At 35.1% G+C, this 11,147-nt stretch overlaps 1 protein-coding gene across 1 annotated transcript; it reads right to left on the bottom strand.

Moving 5' to 3' along the window:
• Window positions 1-2,401: 2,401 nt before the first annotated feature.
• LOC140165508 (dehydrogenase/reductase SDR family member 11-like) lies at window positions 2,402-9,258 on the bottom strand. The gene is made up of 5 exons (XM_072188798.1): window positions 9,139-9,258; window positions 8,468-8,562; window positions 7,933-8,065; window positions 7,653-7,745; window positions 2,402-2,446 (listed from the first exon to the last, which is right to left on the bottom strand). The coding sequence occupies exons 1-5, from the start codon at window positions 9,256-9,258 to the stop codon at window positions 2,402-2,404; spliced, it is 486 nt and encodes a 161-aa protein (XP_072044899.1).
• Window positions 9,259-11,147: the final 1,889 nt, after the last annotated feature.

Genomic DNA, 11,147 nt, shown 5'->3' on the forward strand with positions numbered 1-11,147 from the left:
CTTGAGCCCCCTCTCCCCCTCCTTCCTTCCCACTTCCAATGCTCTCTCCCTCTGTTTCTCTTTCTCCTTACCCTTACCCCTCCCCCTCACACACACACATACCCTCTTTCCCTGGCGATCTCTTCTATCTCTCTGTCTCTATTCTCCAATAAATAAATTGAATAAAAGTTAGTTTAAACCAGCTTTCTATGATATTGATCTTCCGTCATGCGACATGCACATAAATAGAGTTGTGCATAATAGTGTTTATATCAATGAAGTCATAATCTGTCAAGTGGCTATTGTAATGTCTGTGGAAATATTTCGATGGTCTATATATTTTCACAGTGAAATCAGCTTAGGCTAATTCGTAGTCGCAAGTCAATGCTTTCAAACTAAATCAATGCTTTCAAATGTAGACTGCTTTGTTCGACTTCTCTGCTCGTGAATATTGCACTGCGAAATTTAAACATTTCTTTTGTATACTTAGAGTAGGTTACTTCAAATCAAATAATTTTACGATCCACACCACTTATAAGAAACTGAAACCAAAACCGAAACTGACTGACACAAATGTTCGGTTTTAAACAAAAGGTAGAAACAATGAGTTCGATATCTTATGATTCAAGTGGTTAGGCAGGACAATAGGAAACCACGTGACCAAAACCAAAACCAAAACTAAAACTAAATATTTGAAATGAGGCAATGACAAAACACGCACTGTTCTGTGCCATCAGTCAAGCATTTTATGCCACCAGTTAATCGTCTTGTACTACCAGTCAAGAGTCTTGAACAGTTGGACGAATCACGATGTCATGAACCTGAAAGACATGAAATGAAAATTATTAAAGTATCGTGTATTGAAATTTTATGTATTGAAGCAGACGATGAATAATGATAGACTAGAAACACTTTGGAAACGATACAAAACATTAGACTGACAGATTAGAAACAAATTGAATGCATTCTACGTCATCATTCTGTCAACTGCGCATGTGTGGTGTGATCAAGCAAAATCAGGCTGAAGTCAAATCAATTTCCATTTTTCTACTTCGATATATAAAGCATTTGCAAAGCTACATCTCAAAATCAATATTTCCGACTTCTGACTGATTTTGCTTGATCACATCACATATTATCAATGTACGTATTTTTATATGCCAGAGGGCATCAGTGTAGCAAAACCTGTGTTGTTGTTACTTCCCCATGTTGGCCAATACCAGATAACTGTTAACCGTATATTTGTGTTAAAATAACGGTAGAGGGCGCCAATATCGTGTTCATGACGAAACGCGTTCGGGTACTTCATAATGCGGCCATACACGTTCAATCTTATTGATCAATATAAAAGACCCTAGATACAAGAGTGGATACAAAATCTACCATTGAACACGCACAATGGTAGATTTTGTATCCACTCCTGCATCTAGGGTCCCCAATATGGATCAATATTTTGATCGTGTATGGGGCGCATAAGGAATAGGGGCGGCTGATACAGTTTACTACGTATTTGGTATTCGGCAGTATGCAGACATGACAACATATTATAATGAAAGGTTTTGCTTTCACATTACGCAATAGAGGTTGTGCGTGAAATCATTGATTGACTCCAGACAAAGGATCTGAACCGATGTCCTTCATCGTAATTATTGGCGCAGTGCAGTCTATTCAATTAATGTTGTCATCAACCTATTTGATCATAGTGCATTTTGATATGTTTGTGAGACGGACTGTCGCGATAGATTGCAATCATGCTTTTGTTGAATACATTTAATAAGTAGTCCGCCATATTTACGGTATGATGCGTCATATGCACAGCCTCTATACAAAATATACAATGAAAGATGTACTTCCATATAATTGCAATTATATTTTACATTGATAGTTATACCTGAACATGTGGCTCAGTCGTAAGAGCAAATACAATTGCATTTGCAATATCGTCGGGTTCCATGATCTACAGGAGATGAAAAAAAATAGTTACCAATTCAGCTTTTGACTACATATCAAAACTTGAACTCTTCAACTGTTCGAGTACGCCAGAGAAACACATTATTATTTTGTATCGGTCTCACTATGTTAACAGATCATTTTTCATGTTTGTTAGAAAGCACATAACGCAAGTAGAATGGTGTAAGATGTAAAACTTTACTACAATGGTTGGAAATGACTCCCTAACGAATCACAGATTTAGGTTAGACCTTGATCATACGTCATTAGAAAATGCATTTGTAGTGCAAGTGCGAAATTCCGCCTATCCAAATTAAAGATAATAAAATATTCATTTGACTACTCAAAAGGAATGTCAGGAGTAATGCAGTGTTAATGTTGTTCACGAACATTTGTATAATTGCTGGGACGAATCACATATTCGTCCCAGATATTAGAGGTCCAAGTACATCAGAATTGATATTTTAAACTTTCACTTTACAACTTGGTCCATGAACATGGTCCATGATTGGTCACACTATTAACAAAATTGCAAATAAAAAAAAAGTGTTTAAGGCGTGGGGTATGGGCGAACTTGGAGTACAGGTATCTGGAGAGGGGAAGCAACGAGTTACCCCAAATAACAGCAGCAGGTAGTCACTGGGTCTGTTACAGGCACCCTCCCTCTGGAATCCAAACCAGGTTCCTACCCATTACACTTCCCTTACGTCGTTAGATCAACATTTCTATTATTTTGTGATGTGACTTTTTTTCTGTCAAGTAAACACCAGCATAAAATATCTAGAACTTTAAAAGTGCATATGGCTCGATTTTCGTTGTCATTTTGAAACCAGCTACAGATCGATAAAAGTACACACACCTGGCTCACTAATTTCAAGTTGAACGGTATGATGTTTTAAAAAAACCCTGCATAAAATGCAGACAGGTACCTACAATGTTATACAATCTCTGTATACGTTAATTTTAAAATGTTTAAATTTATTAATGAGGGTAGATTTTCATTTAAAATTTAAATCCATTTAATTGAATTGTCATTTTTTCCCTAGCTGAATTTCAAAGAAAGTACGCAGCTGAATTACTGATATCAAGTCAAACGGAATCAATCAGAATGGAAAAACACATAGAAACTCTGCAATGCTGTATAAAGTGCACACAGGTGCCTACAATTTCATAAAATATCGCAGAGTAGCGTAAGATTCTCTAAATGCAACAAGATTTCTTTAAATTCCGCAATGGTGTAATACAGGGTGTCCCAGAAAAAATTACCGGGCGAATGAATTTGGACGTAAGTCGAGCAATAGACATCAAAATCCAAATATCTAAACATCAGCGTGTAGCCCATCTTATTCTGCATCATATACGTCAATTTTACTGGAATCGGTTGACTGATTGCGAAGAAATGAGCGATTACATAACGCATGCCTCAATTTACTTCATTCCAAGTTTGAAAGAAAGATAATTCAGCACAAAGCGCACTGTAGTGGTTACCTGTCAATGGGCTTCATATTTTGTTCTGTGAAATCCTTTTCGTACTTTTTAAACAATCTGTTTCTTGCAAAACATTTAATTAGGTTTTGTTCAAATTTGAAAACCTGCGCGATATTGAAAAAGCTTGCATATAAGATGATGCTCGGTACTTGTAAATATATTTTTTTCGTTAATGTTGATATAAATGTTTCATAAAGAATTATCGCATAAAAGAATTCCAGCTGGCTTAAACAATTTCTCACACACATTTAAACTTTTGGAATATTTCGTAGAAATTGTAATGCAAAGTTTAAATCTTTTAAAACTTCAACATTAATGTTGCACGGTATTAAAAATCGCATGTCACGTAAACTGTAAGCACTTGATCATTGTCATTCTTGGCTCAAATGTTCTTTGGAAAGTTAATAAACTATAACATTATTTACACAACCTAAATAGTTATAGTTGGAAAGCTCTAATTACAGAAATCAAAGTTTTCTCGGACAAATTGTTATTCATCTTCAGTTAAAGCATGAATAATATAACACCATCGGATTATAAAATTGATAATGTGGACTAAATTTAATGAGATACACAAACTTTAGGAAGCAGTGAGCATGGTGAGCGAGTATGAAAAAAGCGCCTGTTGATCAAACTTGGAATGGACTGCATTGATACGCACATTATGTAATCGTTAATTTCTTCGCAACCATTCAACCGAATAAAACAAAATTTTCGTACGTGATGCACATTGAAATAGGCTATGCGCTACATTTTAAATTTTGTGAATCTAATGTCTGCTTCTCGACTTACGTTCAATTTTATTCACTCGGTAATTTTTTCTGGGACACCCTGTATAAGATATCGGCATATTGTACTTTTTGTATAATTCAGCACTGTTGCATGCAAATTTTATTACAAAATATTAAACACACTGTTTATGAATTATACAGTGCTTAAGGGCTGGGGTGTGAACGTTTGGGCAGTATTTATTGTGGGACATTAGAGCACATCAGACATATCAATTGCATTCTGAATACGAAGAATGTCATTCTGATATCAAATAATTTTGATTTTTGAAATTCGCAATTTAATACACATTTTATGGCAAATCATTAAAATTGATATTTTTGATATTTAACAGTACTTGAAGTAAACTTTATATATCTGATGATTTATACTTAAAGTGTACGTAGGTGGGATGAAAAGCCGACGATCAATTGACAATTTTGACCTTTCGTATTGAAGATATGGATTTTTTCCCAAAACACCAAAAAAAATTAGGTCTTTTTGGGAAAAAATACATATCTTCAATATGAAAGGTCAAAATTTTCAATTGACTGTCGGCTTTTCCTCCCTGCTACATACACTTTAAGAATATATCATTAGATTTATATAATTTACTTCGAGGACTGTTATATATCAAACATTTGAAAAATATCAAATTTTTATAATTTGTCATAAAATTTGTATTATATTGTGATTTTCAAAAATGAAAATTATTTGATATCAGAAAGACATGCTTCGTATTCAGAATGCAATTCGATAGGTCTGAGGTGCTCTCATGTCCCACAAAAATACTGTCGAAACGCAATAAATGCTCATTTTAGATCCCTTAACTTTGCCACCATCTATATACCTTTTTTGGTACGAAAGAATTTCCGACTTGATCATTCTTACTTTGTAGATTCTTTGATGTCTTGGTCATTTGTAGGGTCAAACGGTGAATAGTATAGAAATATTTCAAGCACGGATTTGTAATTCTCACTGCATGGATTTTTAATCTCACTGCACAAACGTGCCTCCTATAGCCCCTGCTCAGTGAAGTTAAAAATCGGTATAAGCGTTTACTGACATGGGCCTGGTCGAAGTAGTTGGCATTGGAACTAAAGAATTTCCGACTCGATCAGTCTTACTTTGTAGATGACATTCTTTAAGGGCTGGGGTATGAACGTTTGGACAGTATTTATTGTGGGACATTAGAGCACATCAGACATATCTAATTGCATTCTGAATACGAAGAATGTCATTCTGATATCAAATAATTTTGATTTTTTGAAATTCGCAATTTAATACACATTTTATGGCAAATCATTAAAATTAATATTTTTGATATTTAACAGTACTTGAAGTAAACTTTATATATCTGATGATTTATACTTAAAGTGTATGTAGGTGGGATGAAAAGCCGACGATCAATTGAAAATTTTGACCTTTTGTATTGAAGATATGGATTTTTTTCCCAAAACACCAAAACAAATTAGGTCTTTTTGGGAAAAAAATCCATATCTTCAATATGAAAGGTCAAAATTTTCAATTGACCGTCGGCTTTTCCTCCCTGCTACATACACTTTAAGAATATATGTCATTAGATTTATATAATTTACTTCGAGGACTGTTATATATCAAAATTTGAAAATATCAAATTTTTATAATTTGTCATCAAATTTGTATTATATTGTGATTTTCAAAAAATGAAAATTATTTGATATCAGAAAGACATGCTTCGTATTCAGAATCCAATTCGATAGGTCTGAGGTGCTCTCATGTCCCACAAAAAATACTGTCGAAACGCAATAAATGCTCATTTTAGATCCCTAAATGTCTTGGTCATTTGTCGGGTCGATATTTGAATCGTATAGAAACACGGATTTTCAACTGTCACTGCATGGATTTTTAATCTCACTGCACAAACGTGCCTCCTATAGTCTCTGCTCAGTGAAGTTAAAAATCGGTATAAGCGTTTACTACAGAGTGACATGGGCCTGGTCGAAGTAGTTGGCATTGGAACTAAAGAACTTCCGACTCGATCAGTCTTACTTTGTAGATGACATTCTTGGTCATTTGTCGGGTCGATATTTGAATCGTATAGAAATATTTTAAGCACGGATTTTCAACTGTCACTGCATGGATTTTTAATATCACCGCACGAACGTTCCAGGAGGCATGTTGTTAAGGGGGAATAATACCCTGATTTTCATCAGTACCCCTCTTCTTTTTTTTCTCGCAAATTTATGAAGTACATAAAATATGTTCATCACCTCATGACCTGAACTTATAAAATATATCTACATACAAAGTGTTTTTAAACCATTTTAGTAAGTCATTTTAGCCCTATATATTTTTTGTTTACTGTATCCTAGTAACTCAGATGCGTGTTTCATAACAAACCATAATTTATTCTATTCAACATGTTCAAGTAGGGTACATGAATAGAATACATTAAATCCTTTGTTATACTCTCTATAGAAAATCTAGTGGTGCATGCAAAATATATAACACTGAATAAATTAAATAAACACTTACACAATGGATAGGAGAGTTGTTAGGAGAAGAAAAGGCTATTAGGTCACCGTATGTCAGGTTATAGGTCAATTGGTTCAGGTCAAATTTAAGCATCAATTTTGAATACACATGTGAGAGTCTGTGATATCATAATGAGGCATAATTTTGATATTCTGTCTTTAACTGGATATATATCGAGAAGTGCAAGGTGGATATACTAATATACCTTGGGATGTAAATGGTGAGTACAATTTAGAATGCCTAGTTGAGATGGATTTCACAAATAAATATAAAATAGTTACCAACATCACAAAAGTTAAGCTTACGGAAAACTACCCAATATGGTGGTATAGGTGACAAGAAATACAATTTTTTCAACATTGCTGTAGTATGGTTGTGGTAACCTGTTACCTGTGGCTTAATTAAGTTTCAGTGAAATAATGTCGCTAGTTAAAAATACAAAATATAGCTCAACATTGAAAAAGAAGCATTTTAACCAGTTCCTTTTTTGATAGTTGTGGAGCACCAAGTTCATGAAGTCATAAAAGAAATCAGGAACCACTTATTCCCATTTTACATATCAACTTTATTTCCCTAATGTGTTAGCAACACATATCCAAAATTTTAACGAAATCCGTTGATAGTAAGCTTTCCAAAATGAAGTGAATTTAAATCATCAGTGATGTACCACCTTTTGGCTTCTACTTTTAAAAGCATGTAAGCTACGTTGATACCGATGCCACCAATAAAATGAGAAGATTTGCCCCTTCATTTTGCATACCACTTTGTCCAATTTTTTTTTTTTTTTTTTTCACAAAATGCAAAAAAAAAATGCAAAAAAAAATCAATGGGTGTAGTACCCCCTTAAAGTGAAGTTGAAGCCCGGCATTCATGGTATTAGCGTTTACAACAGAGTAACATGGGTCTGATCGAAGTAACACACAACTTGGCATTCTGCAATGATTCCTTACCTGGCCACTCCTTACGAATTTTTCGTGGAATGTCGGATTATCTGGATACATGTTCAGCACAAATTCTGTTTTCACGTCACCCGGTGAAATTTGCTGAAATAAACATAGAATTTGATAGTGTTAAGAGTTTCATTTTATTTCCATAATTAGTTTTAAATGTTTCTTGCATCTGAAGAAAAAATTAATTGATATCACCACAATGTCGTTTAATTTCTATAAAATACACATAATACTCAACAAAAAACGATATTTACACACGGTATAATAAATCACTGCTTACCCCAACTCTAATGTTGGACTTCATTTGCCGTAATTCCTGACGTAGACCTTCAGTAATAGCTTTAACAGCATGTTTTGTTGCGGCATACATGTGAATCTCGGAACTGCCACTTTGTATTCTGTGACCTGAAAGGCTTGAAATGGCGTTAAAAATAACACATTCTTGTACAAAATGTGTACGGTGTGCTTTTTTTTTTGGAGAGGAAACAGACCACATTCTAAATTACAGATTTAAATGTAGGGATATATAAAGGGTATAAAACATTTTAATATTCATAAAACATTTATAAAAGCGTGGTGCAAAGCATTTTAAGATAATGTTAAAAATTGTTGCCCTAAATATTTTACAATAACGTTTTAAAAACACATTCATGATCTTTGCATAACCCGGTATTTAAATGTTATCAAACGTTTTAAATAAACGTTTTAAGAGGATGTTTGTGCTTGCTGGGTAGTACATTATTAATCATTGATGGCATTATTTTCTAAATGGTGTCATCGCCGAGAGTACGGAGTATGAAATGACCCTAACTCACCTGCAAATATTGATAATGTGTCCATCGTCAACATTTCTTTCTTTCATGGATTTTATTGCTTCACGAGCGCATACACAAGGACCAATGACATTAATCTGTAAAATACATTTTAATGTAGTATATGGGGTTCATCATAAAAAGAAAGAAACCGAGGAAAAAATAGAAAATGTTCACGGTACTACAGAAAAAGCCATCGGTACTTATCAACAGTCTGGTATCTCCTCCTCATGCTGTTCACCAGCCTGGTCACACGTTTCTGCAGGATGGCAATTCATTCTTCAACCAGGATTCGTTGAAGGTCATTTAATGTGGTTGCATTGACTTCTATGGCACAAACGGTACGACCAAGCTGGTCTCACTAGTGTTCAATCGGGTTGAGGTCTGGGCTCTACTCCCATATTATGTAGGTAACCGTTGATTACTCTGGCTCTGTTCGCGACGAGCGTTGTCATCCTGGATGATTGCACAAGGTCCCAGATTGCGCAGATTGCGTTCAATTTGGCACATTCTATCTATTTGAGACACCACTACATTCACATGACGTGTACTCAGCCGTAAAAAAGGTGACTGTTTCAAAAGTGGTACCGTATTATTGCCTGATTACCGAATGGAAGGGGATAAGCGCACTATTAATACTACACAAATTAGTATCAGTTGATTACAACACTTACATTAATCATATGTCTCCAATCTTGTGTTTCGCCTTCGAGAAGAGTTGCTGGATGTGCTAATCCTGCATTATTTATACATATGTCTACACCATCATATTTGCTTTTGATCTCAGCAAACATCGATATAATATCATCTTCTGTGGACACGTCGCATTTAATAGCGTGAATCGAACCACGGACCATCTCATGCTTAAGCTCGTCTGCTGCATTCTGTTCAAATTTAAGTTAAAATCATATTGTAAAAGTTGTTAATATCACGACTAAATGCTGAATGATAAAATCTGGCGACATCGTTTAACTCATTATATTTGACATATCATGATATCGGTTCGTAGATTGGAACAGACCCGAATATCGGTTCCTCTCTTTCTTAAATTCATGTTAAGCATAGACTCTAGAGCATTGATCGGCCAGCATGGCACTCAGTATCATAGCCAGTGAGGGGGTAATAAAAGCCACTATTGCTTGATTGATGTGTCGACTCAAAGAAGGGACATACTGAAATATCTCCATCAACGAACTGGACGCGGTAGTCTGTCAAGTGGAGCAGCAAGCTCAAGAGATCTCCGAGAGAGGAGTTTACGGTCAGCATATAGAAGACCATTTAGAAAGCACTATCATACCAGCTAGGATATTGAAAACATAGTTTTCAGGATTTGGACTGCGACTGTGGTTGACAAGAGGTTTCCCTTGGGTAGACAGGATCTTGGACATTGTCGGATCTTGGATCCAGAACTGAGACCATCATCATGATCATAGGAATCTCATCAGAAATTAAGATCTGCAGGCTTAGATATAAGCAAAACGAGATATTTGTAGTAATTTTAAGTTCAATTTCTGAATGATATTGTATAGTGATTTGATTACGTGAACTCGGTAGCTGGTGTGATCATAACACAATGGAATAGCAAACTAAATAGAGTGAAAAGACTACGCCAAAATTCCTGTTGACCTTTGAGACACTGTTATGGCGTTTTATACCAAAGTACAACCTTCCAACATACAATATGTAATTAAAAGGTAAGTGTAACCCGATGGCTCACAATACATGTCCTGTATTTTTAAAAGACTCCATGAATTATCTTATTCATATGCAATTATAAATAATGGACGTAATGTCTTTGTGCCCCTGAGCATTTAATAGAAGGAAACCGTACCTGTATTCTCTTGACTTGTTGAATACTGGGTGCGCATCCGATGACAGTCATTCCCAAACTACTCGCCAACTTCTTTGTTACAGCAGCGCCAATCCCCGACGAAGCTCCCGTAACAAGTGCAACGCGGCCTGCCCATCGTTGATGTCCGAAAGATCCATATTCTGCATGATTTTCAAGCCGATCCATTGGTACAAAATTTCCGACAATAAATTAAACAACAATTTTTACCTTTTTTGGTAAATTCTAAACGTTAGTCTTTATAGGCGTGAACAGTTTAGCCAAATGATGTGTTCGAGATTTTTAGAATGACCAAACAATTTAAACATTCTTATTAGCCATTTTAAGGCTTATAATGCTGCATAATAATATTTGATTAGTAAGCGATTGATTGAATTAATAATTATGTATACAGCCTCTCTTGTTCACACAAAACGAGTCAGACTCAGGGCAAACGATGACTTTGAACTGGAATCTCTATTTGTACTATGATAATTTATAATTGCTATAGCGCCCGCATGAAGATGCGCAGATGAGCCCGTGCGTGATAATCCATTAACTGTATGTTACTCATTCAAATAATCAGCACAAATTTGAAACTATTTATAACTTTGATAAACAAGAGAAGTAATACATTTTTGTCGTTTATATGGATCGTAAGTTGGTTGATTGTGGAAGTAAATGATTTTCATTATTCGAGCAGTTGAAATTGATACAAATTGGCAGTGGCGTCGATTTTATTTTGACATTGGGGGATAGGGTGTGGAAAAAAGTAATGCGAATCCAGCACCTTTTGGCGACAGAACAAGTTTGTGGTACAAATGCGCATATTTGCCATATTGAATTTTTGAGTCT

The sequence above is a fragment of the Amphiura filiformis genome, chromosome 12 (genome assembly GCF_039555335.1).
Source record: "Amphiura filiformis chromosome 12, Afil_fr2py, whole genome shotgun sequence".
Lineage (NCBI taxonomy): Eukaryota > Metazoa > Echinodermata > Ophiuroidea > Amphilepidida > Amphiuridae > Amphiura > Amphiura filiformis.